General features: G+C 38.0%; 2 protein-coding genes across 6 annotated transcripts; one reads left to right on the top strand and one right to left on the bottom strand.

Annotated features, from left to right (window-relative positions):
• The first annotated feature begins 849 nt into the window (after positions 1–849).
• Positions 850–2057, top strand: LOC148650484 (profilin-3-like). 4 transcript variants are annotated; one of them, XM_088602321.1, is made up of 2 exons: positions 850–945; positions 1545–2057. In XM_088602321.1, the coding sequence occupies exon 2, from the start codon at positions 1580–1582 to the stop codon at positions 1991–1993; it is 414 nt and encodes a 137-aa protein (XP_088458447.1). In that variant the 5' UTR covers positions 850–945; positions 1545–1579; the 3' UTR covers positions 1994–2057. The 4 variants fall into 4 exon arrangements, with proteins under 4 accessions (XP_088458447.1, XP_088458446.1, XP_088458445.1 ...); XM_088602320.1 differs by having other exon boundaries at positions 915–1044; XM_088602319.1 differs by lacking the exon at positions 850–945 and adding an exon at positions 987–1096.
• Positions 2058–3283: 1226 nt separating this feature from the next.
• Positions 3284–14591, bottom strand: arl3l1 (ADP ribosylation factor like GTPase 3, like 1). 2 transcript variants are annotated; one of them, XM_088604320.1, is made up of 6 exons: positions 14412–14591; positions 10556–10678; positions 7579–7695; positions 6259–6309; positions 5735–5920; positions 3284–3653 (listed from the first exon to the last, which is right to left on the bottom strand). In XM_088604320.1, exons 1-6 carry the CDS (start codon positions 14427–14429, stop codon positions 3606–3608), a joined length of 543 nt encoding a protein of 180 aa, XP_088460446.1. In that variant the 5' UTR covers positions 14430–14591; the 3' UTR covers positions 3284–3605. The 2 variants fall into 2 exon arrangements, with proteins under 2 accessions (XP_088460446.1, XP_088460445.1); XM_088604319.1 differs by having other exon boundaries at positions 10556–10699; positions 14412–14587.
• Between the last annotated feature and the right edge of the window lie 4527 nt (positions 14592–19118).

The following is a 19118-nucleotide window of genomic DNA, read 5'->3' as shown; positions in this document are numbered from 1 at the left end:
CAGCCACTGCTAGTTTAATGTAGCTGGAGCAATTAATAAACTGCAGTTTGAAAGCTGTTGGCTCCACCTACTGACGGCACTGCAAAACACACACACAAGACTGGAATGCCATGGACTACTAGCAAGGATTCAGAAGGAAAATTATTTCCTTAAAAAAGTTCAATTCTAGTAACTGGCCTCAAAACCCAGTTGTTAATTCTCGTGTTTTTGTGTAAGTAGTAACACTACGCTTTATCACTAATATATTTCTTCTAGACAACCTGCGCCCACGATTCCCTCTCATTGTAGTTAGAAAATCAGGGGACATAATAACACCCTTTAAGATATTACTTTATTCATTAATGGATTGAGTAGGTCGTATCAAAGCGATGTCCTAAGTTAATTACACACTCCACTGCTTTCCAAATAGAATGTACAGTATAGATATAGCCCTAATTTCTAACAACATTAATATAGGTCTACTGCATTTTAAAGATTGATGTAGCTCTGCTTTTTAGTGTTTCCACACAAAGGCTAAAAACGTGTAAACAATAAACATGAATCTTTTAAGATTGAATTGTCTTCTTAATAAATTAACCTCTATACGACTCTAGAAGTGTTTGCCTCCTTATTTCAGAACGTCCCAAAATAAGAAAATCAGTTTCGGAAAGTGGCCTAAAAAGAAAAAAACAACAACACTTTTTAATCAATTTAGTTGCCTTAATATTTTACAAATTAATTCGTAGTTTACTTTAATAGTATGTTTCTAGTTGTTGTGTGATAGCGAGTAGGTCTAGCGCATTTGTTTCACCAATTCGTGCAGCAGCATGTTCTTTGCAGCACCCATTTACAATAGCTACCAATTTAAAAAAAAAGCCTTTAATGTGTTACTGCCAGAACACAGAAAACGGTGCGCTCTAGCTCCAGCCTCTTCTCACAGAAAGCCAGACACGTTCTGTTTCCACGGTGAGCCGAAATTAAAACAGTTACAGGTGCCGTGTCGGAAACGCGGAAAGGATAATGATGTTTACGCTTGAAAGCTTGCTGGACGGCCACCACAGCGTGGTGAGAATTGATCTCGGTGTGAAAACGTTGTTTGCCTGACTTCTGATTTGAGGTTCATTCTGCGCTTTCCTTCATTCCAACAATTAATAACACAAAGGGTAAAACAAACCAGGAAGAAATGTTTGCTGTTATTAATTATTATTATTTTCTGTTCCGGTAACATTTCAATACATGGACTGTAGACTTACAGTATGTACAATTGTAAGAGATGAAGAGAAACTTTGTACCGAAAGCTTGGTCGTACGCGATCGTTGCTAATGATGAATTGTATATGGTTAGTAACAGTAGTTAGATATGTGTCATTTATAAACAGTCCAGTGTTCAGAACTGTAATAACTATGCACTTACAGTAGAAAAGTGTGATTCAGTAATACTGTAATTCCTACAATTAATTCAATTAATTTGTTTTCAGAGATTAGAGAAAATGTGATGGACCAGTTACAACAGTAGGATAAATGATTAGACTATTTTTCTGACTCCTCTACATCATCTTTCAACAGGAGCTCTATATTAAAAACTGAAAATAGGGGAAAAAATGGGAGAGTGGAAAGACTACGTTGCGGCTCTTCTCAAAGAGGAAACTGTGGAAGATGCCGCTGTCGTCGGCTGTTCAGAGAGCAAGGCTGTCTGGGCTTCCAGACCTGGTGGTGTTCTGGCAGCTGTCAGCCCACAAGAAGTGGAGATACTGATGGGAAATGATCGGACATCCTTCCTGAGGACTGGTATTACCATTGGAGGTAAAAAAGCCTCGGTTATCAGAGACTATCTGATGATCGATGAAGATTCAGCCATGGACATCAGGACCAAGGGCGACGAAGGGAAGTCAATAGCCGTGGGAAGGACAGCGAAGGCACTGGTGTTTCTGATAGGGAAGAGAGGGGTCCATGGGGGCTTACTGAACAAGAAAGTCCACGACATTGTGAAGTATCTCAAAGAGAGAGGGATTTAAATCTCCTGCACAGCAGTGCAAACAGGTTACAGAAACAATAATAAATCACGTTCATTTTACCATTCTTATTAGTCTTTTTATTTTTATTACAAATCTGTGAACAAGCAAAAACAGTGGTTGATACAGAGCATATGATATGGTATGTTTAGATATTCAGATGGCTTTTAATACTTTTTCTAATAAAAGGTTGTGTGTTTAAGTCCCCACTGCAGACAGTCCTATTGTATCATGAGCAATGTACTTTACTTTTACCCCAGTTTCCCAGTCCACATGGCTATAGAAATGGGGACTTGCATTGCTTGTGAACAATCCCTGCGATGGACCAGCGTTCTGTATTGTGTGTCTTGAGCTCTCTCATCTGCTTAATGTCACAGAAACCAGGATAAGTTCTTGCCTGATGAGCCAATGTGACTTGGATTTGGAAATGACCTGCCTATGGATTAGTACCAGAGTGGAGTGCTGGTACCAGAGTGCTTTTTCTAGTGTATGTCAATCATCTGAATTCTGGTATAATAAGCACACTTGTAAAATGAGCAGATCACATGAAATTAAGAGAGTTACAAACACTGTAGATGATGCAAGGAAAAGTAAAAAAGATTAAGACAATATTCAAAAGTAGGCAAAAACCTGGGGGATGACAATGTAGACAAAAGCAGTGTATTATGTACAGGTCATAAAATAATAATAAATGTAAGATGGGAAACACACAGACTGAAAAAAGTTATACTAGACATTTAGAACACCAGGCATTTCACAGCTGAGAGTGAGGCAGGAAATCGCTACCCAGCTGTGTTGTTGAAGCTCATACCCTGACGTCTTTCAAGGAATGGCTGGACTAGATCTTTTAGTATTATATTCTGTTAGTAGACATGGTAGGAAAGTCATCAGAGGTGAAAGCTCAAGTACTGTATTTCATTACATTTTATGTGGTTCCACCCACATACTGTAACTGTAACAGTACCTTTTAGTACTTTGATAAGATGGTTGTTATAAAAATTAGTCATGAAGTGTTCCCATTGTTATAAAGTTTTCAGAAAATTAGAAAACAGCACTTTTCTTCCTAAGGAAAATGAATTAAACTAATGTAATAGTAAAAACAATACCTACACAAAACTGATTTTTAAGCAGTGTGATCTAAGAGTACAAACTTCATACATAACCCACAGTTCTTGTGCCATAAGTATCAAACAGTCATTTGTTTTCTGAAAGTACAATAGATGTAATAACTGAAATGGTCAACCTCTTTCTACTTACAATAATTACAGGGGAATAAATGAACACAGGAAACAATAATGATCTAGTGTTTTATTTTTAAAATTGTACATTACAGCTTATCAACCAAAGAACCCATACAGTTTTGATAGATCAATCTGCACTAGTAAACCCATCTTGACTGATAGATTTCCTTTTCTGTATATGAATATTAGCAGAAAAGGCCATTAATATCAGTCACAGATCTTGGTAATTTTATTTTCCAGCAGTTAATTTCAAATGAGATAGCTTAAAGCTGCAAACACGATTAACATAATTATTGTTAACAGCAATAACACACTTAAAAGTATAAGTGAAAATTAAGGATTATTTTCTTAACAATGTACTGTAGATAATGATGTTACTTTTTCTTATTAACAATGTTGTTGCAGATCCAGTTCATCCCATCCTAAAAAATAATAAAGCAGGAATTAGTATTTTCAGAACTGAATTTTAACATCCTTGAATAGCTTGGGTTTATGAATACACTCTATTACTCTACTAAACCTACTTTTTGGGTATTTCATAATTTATCTTCAGGATATCTTTTTGTGCACATGTGTATTGTTTAATGCCATAAAAAACTTCCTGAACTATAGGATTTATATCATGGTTAATCATATTTTTATAAGTTTCCAAAAACTGAGAAGGTGTTAAAAGGTGTTAAGTTGAATAAGCCACAAGCATTAAAAATATAAACTCACAAAGAAATATTCTTTAACACCATATTATTATTATTTGATTATTATATGCAGACTTTGAGCTGAGTCTAGTCTTGTATTTAGACCACTTAACCACGTCTGTGTAAAGGCAAAACTGTAACTGACACTGCATCTATATCAGAAAAAGTATCATGTTGTTGCTTTAAGGAAAATTCAATAAAACTCAATGTTTTATATCGTGTACACTTCAAGGCAATTACTGTTTCTCATCTGGTAACTAAAGTGAAGAATGAAACACACCAATAGGGAAATTAATCATAAATAAACCTTCAGACAGTGAATGGAACAGGCTTTAAATGGGGTTTATGGCAGGATTTAATTCAAAAGCTGATTTGAAATATTTTCCGTAAAATAAGACATTAATTTATGCAAATCTCCTACAGTATAGCTCTACAGGACTAATATTTTAGAAATCATTGCAGCATTTTACTTAAAAACAAAAGTATTGTTCATGATAAAAAATATGTCTGTGTGCAATTACAGTAGTTCTGTTCCATTTTGATGATTCTAAGTGCAGACTAGAGTTATATATATATATATTTGTAAATCCCTCAAAAATAGATAGGATCATACGGATTTAAAATCTACCAATACAAGTACTGATAAAATACATCAATTCTATCTAGCATTTCTTTACATTTCAGTAAATATACATTTCATGTATATAAGCTTATATGTAAGTAAAGTTTGTAATAACAATACCAGACATGTATGTATAAGTAGCATAGAAAATAATTCAGAAAGCTAATTGCCTTGGTAGGGAATAGATACAAATGAAAATTTACAGATACAGAGAATACAAAAGTCTATGAACCACAGAATGTAAGATGTGTACTGATGTTTACAAAAGGTAAATGTTAGATAGAATTTTGATATGCGGTTTGTGTTATGAATTTCCAAATTTCTTAAATTAACACCTTAAGTTAAAATGTAAAATTCTTAAATTAACAAATTCAAAAATCTAGACTAAAAAGCCTTCTGTTTGGACCTATTGCAGTAATTGATTGTTTGTCTTGACCTGACAAAAGTCACATCTGATACAAATTGCCACTGTTCAGAGCAACAGCCAATCACATTTTGAGGACTACAACCTGGGAACATATAAAGCAATAAGCTGCCAGAGGAATAATAATAATTGCTTTTGTTCTTTTATTTCCCTTTATCTTAGCAAGTCATATAATTTAATAAAAGACTGAGTCATGTGATATTGTACATACTGTGTTGATTGGACATTCCCTGAAACTTGTCACCTGGAATAATTGCTTTGCACTCAGAGAAATTGCAATGCTAGGGTTTTGATATTAACTTCTGGTTGCTAGAGGTATTACAAAGGACAATATATCCAGGATATGACCAAAAGAGACAAAAGGTACCTACAGTTTTCCTCGTGCAACCTGGGACATAGATGTTATGGTGATATGTTATGAAAGTGAACAGACATCATTCACTTCACTTCAAGATTGAGAAGTATTACATAAAACATCACTAATTCTTTTGGACATGTTTTTTGGGTTGGTAAGTGCTAAACGTTTGGATTGTGCTCATGTGTGATTGAAGAGATTCAGTCATTTAAACTTCAATTATTTCAACCCATTTAAAAAATGCCAACTGGAATATATAGATTTCTCTTCTGCCAGAGGGCAGTCAGTGTTGGACTCGCCATGTTTGTCTGAATCCCAAGCAAGAACATGTTACAGCGTGGTGTATTCTCTTCCGGACATCATCTTTGTCAGGCCACTGCTTCAAGACTACCAGGTGATGCTTTTACCTGCACGCCTTCCCCTGACAGCGCTGAGCAGGCCTGAATTTGCCACTCCCTGTCCCGGTATGTGTGAAGGTTGAGCCCCTCTGCAATTTCACTTGCTGGAGCTGCTGACACCAGGTCCTGCTTGTTAGCGAAGATGAGCACAGGGACACCTTTCAGGTTCTCCTCCTCTATGAGTTCAGAAAGTTCCTGAAATAGGTGAGATACAGTGCGAACACAACAAATAAACCCATGAGGACATATAGAACACCTCCAAGATGTGGTGAGGAGAATCGTGTTTTAAAAGTCGATTGCCTTCTCATTCATTTGTTTCTGCAAATTTTAAAAAGGTATGGGATTTTAACATATGTATTTTAACTTGCTTTTAGTACTACTTTGCTAATATCAAGGCAAAGTGATAACTGTAGAAGCATTGTGCAACAGTCTGGAAATTGTCCCAGAATTCTCATGGTAAGAATATAAAGTTCACAGTAGTAAAAAAATGATGCAGGGTTTTGGCATGACCTACAAGAAAAAAAAAACATTACCTGGCCTGTTTCTTCAAACCGTTTCTTGTCTGCACTGTCTATGACATAGATCTGTAAAAAAGAAAGCTGACTTATTTACAAGGCTTACATGAAAGTATGTGCTCTACATCAAAGTCATAGTCCCACAGAAAGAAGCATTGTTAGAATGTAAAATGACCCTGTACTGGCAGACTGCCACATTGCCACACTGCGCCTTTATCATCTATTAACTATTGACCAATCATCCAGAAATCTATCAGTGCAAGAACAACTGATAAAGTCATGAAATATGTAGGGGGAAAATCATTTCTTCTTTTTGAAGAAAGAAGCAAAAAACTATTTTAAATTCGAAATAAGACGAAAAACACAACACTAATTATTCCTCTGTGGCAATTTATAAAGGAGTTATAAATATGTTTTTATTATTTTGACACATTTTCTTTTATACTCACCCAATGTCTATTTTCCAGTTTCTTAAAGACTCCTGCACTCACACAGACAGAGACCACAAATGTGCTCCTCAGACATGCCCACCTGCTGAACCATCTGACATGCTGCAGGCTCCATTGCCCCTAACTCGCTCTGTCTCTCATTGACATATGTGTAAGCCTGAAAGTGCCAGGCATGTTGCAGGAGAGAAAGCCCCAACAGGTTCATCCCAGCACTACCCTGGCAACTCAACCAACTATGTGACACTTCGTGGGGAATCCCGGTCACAGTTGGCAAGCAACCTGACCCAGGCTCGAATTAGCAAAAGAACCTGTGCCTCAGCCAAAGGCCCCCATTTTTTACATATATTTCTTATTGACATTCTTCAGTCTTTTTGAACATTGTTAATAAAGAAGAAAATGCAATAATAAGGTAAATAAGTAATAAAGGTATGAAAATAAAGTAATAAGTAGAACTTTCTTGTAAATTGTAATTGGCAAGTACTCCTAAATTTAAAAAACCTCCAATATGTCCAATCTGTTATACTGTATGTTATTTTTACATCTTCCAAATATTCATAGAATGTCAAAATAACATTTATAAGCAGTACCATAGTATAAAGTGTTACTATGTAAAACTAGTTATAGTAAAGTTGAAACTCATATTAATATTAGAAAGACATATGGAGGTTTAGTATTTATTTCCACAATGAGGAAACAGTGTGATTGAAATTATACAAAAACATAATTAACAAAGACAGAGAAACTTTGGAGATTTTTTCCTTTTGTTTTTTTTTTCTCAAAAAAGGAGACACGATTCAGATTTACTACCTAGTCCTTCAGTGCTGAGTATCATACCATGATGGAAGGCTGAGTTCTAAAAAGTGGGAGAAAATAATTTCAGATTGCTCACCAACAAGTCTGTGTTCTCTAAATACTTCTTCCAGAAAGGGCGAATTTTCCGTTGGCCTCCAATATCCCAGACATTCAGTTTCATACCATTGGAAGCCACACTTTTAATATTGAAACCCTGCAGTAGAGGAAATTAAAATGATAAAAGAACGTAGGCTCAGTGCATTTAAAACCATAATTTTACATTTCTGAACACTGAAAATATACTGTGTATCTGATTACATAAAAAGTTGCTGAATACTTGAACGTTTGTTAAAACTTTCTTTGAAAGTGCACTGTGGACTTTTTATTTTGACAGAGATTAGTTACCACCTAAATCAGTAAACTTGCTCAATTTCAACTTGCTGAACATTTGCTGAACAATTCTTAATATTTCCTACTAGTGATAGCACACTATTGCTTTTTTTATTTGCAAATTTATTTTGACCACTTTGGTCAGTTTATGTAAGTGGACTTGACACAATCAGACATATTAGCAATATAACCTTTTCTTATCTCATAAAACAACCATATCCCATATTTTGTAACAAATTATTTGTAACTTGTCAACCTAGTGTTTGTCACTCTTTTCCTTTTTTGTAGAAACGGGGAGCCTCTTTAAAGCACTCTGGGATGTTTGCTGCCAGTTTAGAAACTTTGTTTTTCTACATAACTTAGGGTAACAATGAATAATATGCTATGGAGTGTTTTGCATTAGAGAAACAGCCTTTGCAATACTTTAAAATCTTTAGTCCCATGGGAAAGTCTAACAGTCTGTTAGATTAGAAGGACTCATTTGTACCAATTAGGGCCTGCACAAGTTAGATGATCCAGAAGAGATCAGAGCCAAAGTAGTGACAGGGATTAAGTGCTACTATAATAGCCAGAGCACTGTGGCAGAGTGTCCAGTTTATATTGGTGCCAATGAGGATGAGTGAAGCTGTATGATGTGAGAGCAGAGAAAGGTTACTCAGCAATTGTTTGTGGCAAAACGGAAACACCATAATAGTATGAAAGTGCAATTTCTAACAACCTTGGATGTTTTTTGTATTAAATAGTGAAATTGTAATGTTGCAGCCATTGTTTCCAAATTGTTTTAGACTGCGGTACTAGTCAACGGACAGCAATTAATAAGGTATAACAACCGTCAAATTGACTCCATTAATCCAAAACCTTTTTACTGTATTGAAAAGAACAATTAAATCTATGTAAAAGGTCAGGTGTTCTGGAATACACAGTTGTCTGGCTATCTTATTTGAAAAAGAAATGGTGATAAAAAAGAGATATATCATTGATAATATAACTAATTATGTAGGCTAAATTTCTTAATCAGCAAAGGTTATTATGCTTGTGAAAACATCTTAATTGCAGCTTAATATTAGAAAATAAGCCATGTTTCATGTCTGGCACATTTTTTAGGCTTTTCACCATTGGCACCCACAACAAATAATACTTGTGCCTTTAAAAAATACAGAACTACTGACCAACAGCAATCCTTTATGTGAAGCAAGCATACCATGGACTCATTGCTCCAGGAAACAAAAAAATATCTAGGAGAACTCCTGCCCCCCAGAATGAGAAAAGTAATAAAGAAGTCCTCCAAAGACAGTGAAAAGTGATAAGCTTTTATATACTGTAAGCTTACAAGAGGCTAAGGCTCTTCAAACACAGATTGCTTTTTAATCTCATTTAAAAACAATACTGCAGAACTAATTATTCTGTGGTGAATAAAGAAAGTGCCAATTCCAAGCACCATGTGCAGACATTTCTACTAGCACCTGGAACTATTGAACATTGAAACTCTAGTGTTTATTTTTTACTTTTATCTTAACTATAGAGAATTCGTGTTTTCTGCATTATCCATGTATTATATGCGATTGTATATTTCAGTCTGATTTTTAGAAATCACGTTTAATTCTTTAAATAAATAAAGGTTGTATTTATTTCCACGCTAGATTAGTGATGCAACTTCTCAGGCTATTTTCTTCTTGAGTTGACCAGTATTCACACCCCAGCAACATTATCCAATTCAGAGGCAGATTTTCTCTGGCAATCTGTTACACAATTTACTTTAGTGGATCAATCTCATTTGAGGACTTGGCTCAATTTAAGGAATTTCACCTTCAGGGAAAACTAATCTGGTCCTGTATCAGGGTTCAAAACAGTTTAGGAGCCGAAAAGAGCAACACAAGGTGCCTATATGTTGAGTACAAGAGGAGCTCTAGCGCACTTATCAAGATGTACTGCTCCCTACTTTAGTAGGGAGTCATTACTGCTGGTTTTGTCTGACCTCTGCCTTACACACAAGATTTATTGCATCCATTTGAGTCTGCTTGTAAGGAGTAATTTAGCTGGTTGTATTGAATTACAGCCAATTACAACTGGAGTACAAGGGTAGTACAAAATTATTTCATGATTTTAGACAGGATGTATCAGTGACATTAAATAAAAAGGTGAATGAAGTTTGAGAATGTACCTATCTACAAGACATTTCCCCCACTAGCTCAAGTTGTTCAACTTAGCTGTTAGTATTAGAACTTTGCCTTGCTGTGATGGCAAGGCTTAAATTCAGAACAAGAAAACAATAAGGAAAGGCATCTGTCCTAATTCCAACCATAATAATTCTGCTCTTCATGTTTTATCAATTAGAAACCCTTACAGCTTTTCCACATTTACTTCATGGGTTCAGCCACACGAGTGGAGTGACCTGGGAGCCCAACTAACGTCAAATGCTCAAAATTGCTGAAACTAATCTTACAGTAATCTGAAAATAATCAAGAGAAAGGATCAGCATTACAATGCAGAAATATAACAGGAATGTGTTTTAATAAATATTGTCAACAATGCATATTATCTTACAGTACACCTGTATCCACAAATTTCACATTTTTATTTTTTCATGATAGTACTTTAATTACAAGTAGGAAGAATTCTATAATGTTGCATAGCCTCATTATCCATTGTCCCCATTACGGTCAAATTCCTTTCCTGTTTCTTACCTGTGTTGGAGTGATTGTGTTCACATCTTCTGAAGCAAGCTTCTTCAGTAATGTCGTTTTCCCAGCATTGTCCAATCCCAGAAGAACTATCCTCAACTCCTGCTCAGTGGAACCTTTCAGTTTCTGAATGACAGAAAATAAACCCTAAAATAGAGTCAAAAGAGGTTACAATATTATTTTTTTAAACTGATGTGAGCAGGTTGTGTAGCAGTGACCAGAATGCGATAGGAGTCTGTCAAAGAGGTATGGTGTTTCTAACCTGCTTCTAAGCTGAAAAGGATTTGGCAACCAGCGCTACCCTAATGACTGACCTTGTCTGCCTGATATAACAAAATTAGGTCCGTCAGAAGTAGAGGACAGATTTGTTTAGAAATTTGAGAGTCCTCCATGCAAACAATCTTTAACAAATGCAAAATCCATGAAGAACTTCACCTAACAGTTTTTGAAAAAGTAAATTCTCTCTTTATGTGATGTATGAAATATAATATTTGCTGCAGTATATTCTAATGAAATATAAATATACTGTAATGATGAAAATAAAAGAAAGCAACACTATGTTCTGGTTATAAAAGGCTTGTGATAAAACATTTTGTAACATTCATTTAAAAAAATAGAAGGTAAAAATGGAACACATTTGAAGCAAAGCTGTTTTTGTGTGTCCATTTGCATTTAAGTTTATTTATAATGATGGAAATATTTGTTTTAAAAGGACTGGTGCAAACTGTACAGCATTACGTTTATTATTTCATCAAATAGCCTTTCCTTTCATCACTACTCCTTTCTGTTGCTTCCGTAGTTATTCCTATTGCCAGAAAAGAAACCTTCACTATGGGCAGAATCAGACATGAAGCAGCCAGACAATTGAATTTAAAGACTTGAGTAAAAGTAAGTTTGTAACACAAGTTTAAGGACGTTTTAGTACATATTTTAAGGACATTTCATAGATTCTTTATTACATATTAAAGAAACCTATGTAAAAATCATGTTGAGTAGGTTTACTGGATCACTGTTCATTTGAGATCAAGATACTACGACTACAGCTGCCCCCCCAGGTAAGTCCATATGGATCCAAGAGCTAAGGTGCTACAGTCCAGGGTGAGTTTTCAGATCACTGCACCTCGGGTGCAAGACAAGCTGACACAAAGCCAGCATGAGGTAAAACTGTCTGCAGAAGTCAAGGTCCAGAAGCAAGTGATTTGGACACATCAGGTTCAGTCCAGAATCCTGCAGCCGGGCTCCTGGAGAAAAGGCTGTGCGGGGTGCGGGCAGGTGGACTGAGGGACTGAAATGTAGGAGAAGGAGAGGGAAGTCCAGGGAAGGCTGGTGTAGAACAGGGACAAGCCACCAAGGTCCAGAGCTGTGTTTCATTCCAGGACGCCGTGCAGGGCTGAGGGGTTCGGCACTGAAACCAGGTAGGAGACTCCCAGTCAGGGCGGTCATCCACTAGACAAGTCTGTCTCCGGGCTGGACTGGGCATGTGTTCATCAGGGGGTCATCTCCGGAGACCAGGCCGGTGTGTGCCATCAGGGTGGAATAAGGAAATGTACTTGTGACCCGGCTGAGGCAGTCGACAGCTGGGGTTCAGGTCTGAACCTGGTCTCCACCTGGACAGCACATCCATGGGTAGAGATCCCAGATGGAGCCCAAGAGGACTGGAAATCAGGAATAGGAAGGGCTCTGCTGAGACGCTGGAAAGTGGCTCAGGAGTGAAGTGGTGAACATGTCAATGCTGGATCACCAAGGAGAGACTGAGCAGGGTTAAAATACTCTCAGAGCACTGCCCTTCTCCAGCTCAGAGCAGTGATTTCAATGTCTTTTCTCTATAGTTCACAGGCCACAAATGCGGTGAGGTCAGTCATGGTCTGGACGTTTGAAGTGCCAAATTATGTTTTTTTTTAAGTGTAGAATGGTAACAGTTCTGGACATGGCTATCCAGTTAACAGTGTTGAGGCAGACTATGCTTAGGTCACCTTTTTTTCCTTCCCAAATGTTGCTGCTGAGCAAATGTTACAGCTGCCTTTGTGCTTGAACATTACATTGAGCTTCTGGGCATCAGTATCTTACTCCTGTCACTATCAATTTGTTTGCAAAGGATTTGGAGAACATCTTTTACTGTGGAGAAACCCTTGTACACCAGTGGACACATATGTCTAGACAGAATGTGACCTTGATCCAACAGAATGAAGACCAAGACAGATGAAAGTGTAATTTGTGGTACAATTGTGTTAACCTCCATAATCCTGTTTGCCTAACACATAGGACACAGGGAAACTAACAAGCCTTCGAGGTTACTTAAAGTGAATCCAGCATGAAAGGAGTCCTTATATATTTAAGCCTGTCGATGCTGACCCTATTTTGCTTATTGAACAGATTAAGTAGAAAAGGCAAGAGGCTGGACTTTAGAAACCCTCATATTGCATACACTCCATGTACAGTGCTGACCAAAATTATTCATACAACTGATGAAATAGGGGTGTTTCATATATTAATATATGACATAAACACCAAATAACAGAAACACGTACAGATTGGATAGTGCGTCTTGCTAAAGCCCTCGTTTTTCTGGAATTTGACAAACATGACTTTGCTCTGTGCTTCCTCTGTACTTTTTGATCTGTAGACTACTGTTATGATTATAATAGAACACTGTTGTACTCTATTAAGTGAGACACATTATCCAATCCATAAATCATTCTGCTATATGATGTTGATCTATTTCATCAGGGGTATAAATCTAGAGGGCACTGTATTATCCAGAATAATTTGTACTTGTCTATTTCAATACAAAACGACTTCTGTGTATGGGAAAGACTACTGTTTTATGTGGTGAAAAAATCAGTCAAATAAAAAATACAACAACAACTACCAGAATAATAATAATCATCAACATCATCATCATCATCATCTCCCTAATTTCCTTATAACAATACAATGGATCTTACAGTATATGATGTCATTGAAAATAGTGAAAAAGTATTTTAAGAATCAACTACAAGGAATGGATTAACTATGTATGACTGACACACTAGTACTTAACATATCATAGATATATTGTGGCCTTGTACAAAGTCCTTTGTCAGTAATAAAGGATTAATACTGGTCTTTATATAGTATTAAGACATGCGGAACACATTAACTCAGCATTCTGTGATTCAGTAATAAAATACAAAATAAATACTTATAGATTGTAAATATTCTTGAGTGTTGTCTAAGTGCATATGTTAACAGAATCTGAAATTGTAGCTACAAGTGTGTGGGTTTGCACTTGGATCTTGCTAGTGTGCCCTTTCTCCTTATACCTCAAATTGCTTCCACAAACCGTACAGCAAGTTGCTTTAGATAAAAGTGTCAGCCAAGTAATATATAGTATCTGTTGTTTAGATATGAGATACTCCTTGAAAATTACAGAAAATTATACTGTAATTTTATTTAATGAATTACTTTGATTAATCATTGAAATCCCATTAAGAATCAGTGAAAACTGTTGCTCATTTCAATGTTTTTTTGTGTGTAAATATAGAGCATGCAAAATAGAAAGGATAAATAGTCCCTAATGTGGACAATCATAATCAGTAGTAAGGAGTAGTAGTATTAAATTAGAATTTCAAATAATTACGATTATTTGAAAGTTCGAAAGATCAAAACTATTGCTGGGCCCACGAGGCAGCCCTTTAGATTAGATTTCAGTTTTATGGAGTTGAGAATCTGTTAAACTGTCAAGCTTTTTAACCATTTCAGCAAACCCCAACCCCATATCCCTTCTAAAAGAGTATTACTCCCAGGTACCCACCTACCTTGAAAATATCAGGATCATACTAAATCACATAGAAAGACAAAACAATATTCCAAACCGCACCTTTTGCACTTCTCCCATTGTAGGTTGTTTTTGTTTTCAGCAACAGAAATGAAACGTAGCTACATTCTATTGAGGTGCCCTGGTCATCTGAATGGATTCTCTATTCCTCTGGTTACACTTGTGCAATAAGCTAAGTCTGCTGGGATTGTCTTCTCTCTTCTTGGCTCTGTGGGGGCTGGGAAGGATTAGAACTCCAGAATTAGCTGCAGTCTTCCACATATACCTCCCTCTCTTCGGCACTAAATAATTACCTGGATTATCCCTGTGCCACCTGCTGCTCTGGAAGTCATGTGGATTACCTGACATTCATGGATTTGAAAACATGTATCTCTTCTTCTTCCTTACTTTTTATCATCCCAACAGGATTGAATTTTAGTGCTATTTCAGAAAATTCAAAAATGAGAAATGATTATGTTTTGATGTAATCGTGCACCGGACTGGCCTTTTAGTGCTAATATGGCAAATATTTTGGAGCCGTGGTAGCTCAGACAGCAAGGCCATCCCAGGTAGAGGCAAGTGATGTAGCTTACTCTAATTTCTACCAGACTGCTCCCAAGTCCACTCAGCCTGCTTTCCAAATGAGGACCAGGGGTTAATCCTTCCAGGGCTAATAGGCCGGCCAGAGTGTGATGCTGACCACATTACCTCCAGTGTCTGATGGTTGAGAAAAATGGTGGCCCTTGCCCCTCATTCCCCATGGGCCTATATGGCCTGAAAAGGGGACCTAACCTATGGTAAATATTTCACTGTTATAAACAGAAATTGTATTGATATTTTCCCCCCTTTGTAATGTCTACCTGTAGCAGTCAAAACAAACCTCTGTATAGGTGGCCTGAGTTTGATTGTAAAATAATCTGTAGAATGACTTGTAGGTGTCACCTTAATGTGAAGAGAGATTTAATACTGATGACCTGTCACTGATGCTTGTGGATAAGTGTTATTTGCAGAAGAAAAACAACTATATTTAGCAGGATAAATATCCAAATCATGCAGATTTATTACAAAACAAACCAACAAAAAGGAGACAAAGTTGTGTCCCTCTACCATTAAATAAACAAATTATTTACCCAAATCTTAAATCCCTCCTAAATAAATACTAAAATTGTAATAGCATGATTAAAATTAAAATTAAGATAAATTAAAATTAGTATAATATTGCTGTATATATTACTTTTTCTTTGTTATGAAACTAAGAAATAAACCCTAATGCGAGAGCTGGAAAATAATCCTGTAAAAGATCTTTTCTGCAATTCAATAGGGGAAGCCAATAATCCTAAATCGACAGAGTGTGATTGCCAATTCAAAGCCGTAACTCAAGAGCCGTAGTTAAGAGGATAAAGCCAGAAATCCAAAACCGGGAGGGGTACTTGCCAAACCCGAGTCATTATCCAGAAGCCGTAGCTCACAGGAGAAAGCCAGGAGTCCAAAAACAAGGAAAATACTTTCCAGAGCCAAACCATAAACCAAAAGCCATAGGTCCAACAGACAAAAAGCAGTTCCAAGCCGAAAAGGTGTAAACGAGAAAAAAGCGTAAAGCAGTAATGAAGCTCACACAGAAAACCAATACTGAGCGAGGAGGTTAGGGAAGACTGCTTAAGTATATAATGAGATGGAGGTGTGGTGGTGAATAAGTGATCCGATAGGTTGTCTAATTCATCGTGGTCTACGACTTCTTCTGCTGACCGAACTCCGTTGCTGGGAAGCGGGGATCATAACATTACCCCCCCTTGAGGGGCAGCTCCTGACACCATAGTGGGACAATTAGGGACGTTGTGATGGAAGTCCCGGATCAGGGATGGATCCAGTATATCCTTCTCTGGTACCCACGAACGTTTCTCTGGACCGTAGCCTTCCCAATCAACGAGATACTGCAGGGACCCATGAGACTAACGGGAGACCAGAATCTTATTTACAGTAAAGGCAGGAAGTCCCTCAATTACCCGAGGCAGTGGGGGTTTGGGTTGGGGTTTCGACAAAGTGGATCTGTAAAAGAGCTTAAGGAGGGAAATATGGCATGTAGGGTGAATCCTAAGGGTAGGAGGCAAGGCCAGTTGATAAGTTACTGGAGTGATCTGCCCGAGGATGCGAAAAGGGCCAATGTACCTGGGGGCAAGCTTGCGAGATTGTTGTTTTAATGGAAGGTTGCGGGTAGACAACCAGACAAATTGTCCACATCGAAGTCTGGGTAGAGTTCGATGGTGCCGGTCCACCATGTTCTTTTGCCGAGCTGAGGTGCGAAGCAGGGTGGCTTTTGCATTTTTCCAGTAGTTTGGCAGATTTGTGACATATTCCTGAACAGATTGAATCTCCATGTCTGGAGGGGAATCTTGGAAAAGAGAAGGCTGGTAACCCAAGGCACATTTGAAGGGTGACATGCCTGCAGAGGAAGTTGACAAAGAACTATGCGCATATTCTGCCCACGGATGCAATGACACCCAGTTGTCATGAGTAGAGGAAATATATGCCCGTAAGAAGGTTTGCAGCTCTTGATTAATGCGCTGACTGTTAGCTTGGGGGTGGTAGGCTGACATTAGCGAGACTGAAGCCCCCAGTGACATACAGAAAGCCTTCCAAAATTGGGATACAAACTGGGGGCCCGTATCCGAAACAATGTCTTTGGGGATGCCATGAAGACGGAAGATATGCACCACAAATAAGTCTGCCAGTTCCTGTGCTGTAGGCAAGGAAGGCAGGGGAATAAAATGAGCAGATTTTGAAAAGCGATCCACTACTATCCAGCAGCCATATCACCCTGCAACTCACAACTGGCAACCCACTGAAGCTAAGCAGGTGTGAGCCTGGTCAGTACCTGGATGGGAGACCTCCTGGGATAAACTAAGGTTGCTGCTGGAAGAGGTGTTAGTGGGGCCAGCAGGGGGTGCTCACCCTGCGGTCCATGTGGGTCCTAATGCCCCAGTATAGTGACGGGGACACTATACTGTAAACAGGCGCCGTCCTTTGGATGAGACGTAAAACCGAGGTCCTGACTCTCTGTGGTCATTTAAAATCCCAGGGCGCTTCTCGAAAAGAGTAGGGGTGTAACCCCGGCGTCCTGGCCAAATTTCCAATTGGCCCTTACCAATCATGGCCTCCTAATAATCCCCTTCTATGAGTTGGCTACGTTACTCTGCTCTCCTCCCCACTGATAGCTGATGTGTGGTGAGCGTTCTGGCGCACTATGGCTGCCGTCGCATCATCCAGGTGGATGCTGCACATTGGTGGTGGTGGAGGGGAGTCCCCATTACCTGTAAAGCGCTTTGAGTGGAGTGTCCAGAAAAGCGCTATATAAGTGTAAGCAATTATTATTATTATTATTATTACTACCATGACTGTGGAGTATCCTTTGCTGGGTGAAAGGTCAGAAATAAAATCGACAGAGAGGTGGGTCCAAGGATGGTCGGGGATGTGTAGGGGTTGAAGAGGACATGCTGTCCTCATCCGAGACGACTTATATTGGGAACCGATAGAACAGGCCTGGACATACTCCCTGACATCTTTAGCAATTGTTGGCCACCGGAAGTCTCTGGAGATAAAATCCAATGTACGTTGGATTCCAGGGTGTCTGGCAAAATTGGACCCATGTCCTCATTGAAGAACCTAAGATCTAACCAGGGTTGAGACGAATAATTTATCCGGGGAGCACTGAGGAGGTACAGTCTGATCAGCCAAGGCGCGTCTAACTATTACTTCGATGTCCCATCTTACGGCTGCCAGGAACTTACCAGGTGGAATGAAGAGCTCAGTATTCTGTTACGAGTCTGGCTAAGAAAACTAAGAAATAAACCCTAATGCAGGAGCTGGAAAAGAATCTTGTAAAATTCGAAAAAACTAAGTCAAAAGGGGAAGCCAGTTATCCTAAATCGAGAGAGCGTGATTGCCGAGTCAAACCTGTAATCCGAGAGCCGTAGTTAAGAGGAGAAAGACAGAAATCCAAAACCGGGAGGGGTACTTGCCAAAACTGAGCTGAATCCGGAAGCCATAGTTCAAAGGAGAAAGCCAGGAGTCCGAAACCAATGAGAGTACTTTCCAAAGCCAAGCCATAAGCCAAAAGCCATTGGTCCAACAGAGGAAAGCAGTTCCAAGCCGAAAAGGTGTAAACCAGAAAAAAGCGTAAAGCAGTAATGAAGCTCACACGGAAAACCAATACTGAGCGAGGAGGTTAGGGAAGACTGCTTAAGTATATAATGAGATGGAGGTGTGGTGGTGAATAAGTGATCAGATAGGTTGCCTAATTCAGCGTGACCTACGTCTTCTTCTGAAGCAGGGATAGTAACAGTCTTTTCTTGAGTTAGGAACCTCATTTTAAAATGCATGAAGACCAAAGCCAATATTAAAACATACTGTACAATTTAAATCATGAACAATGACCACTACCTGTCCAGATTTGCTCAAAACTTCAAAGTGTTACAAGTACATTTATGTGTAAGTTTAAAATAAACGTGTACTATATTAAAAATACTGTACATTCTATACAGTATGTAAATGTAATTCAGTTCAAACTATATTCAGTCCATATATAATAACCACCCATGTTTCACTTACCCCTTGACTCCTTATCAAATAATATTTTTAATTTCAAAATAAAAAACAGAGATACACGTTCTACATGTTATATAATTATTTATTATAGTATACAGTATAAGTATACAATGTCTTCTATATACAACAAAATGTAATCATCCAGATACAAGCTGTCTTAGGTAAACA

This window comes from Lepisosteus platostomus, chromosome 13 (genome assembly GCF_059453375.1).
Source record: "Lepisosteus platostomus isolate fLepPlt1 chromosome 13, fLepPlt1.hap1, whole genome shotgun sequence".
NCBI classification, from domain to species: domain Eukaryota; kingdom Metazoa; phylum Chordata; class Actinopteri; order Semionotiformes; family Lepisosteidae; genus Lepisosteus; species Lepisosteus platostomus.
Note: the sequence above shows the minus strand (reverse complement) of the source record. Positions and strands in the feature narration are given on the sequence as shown.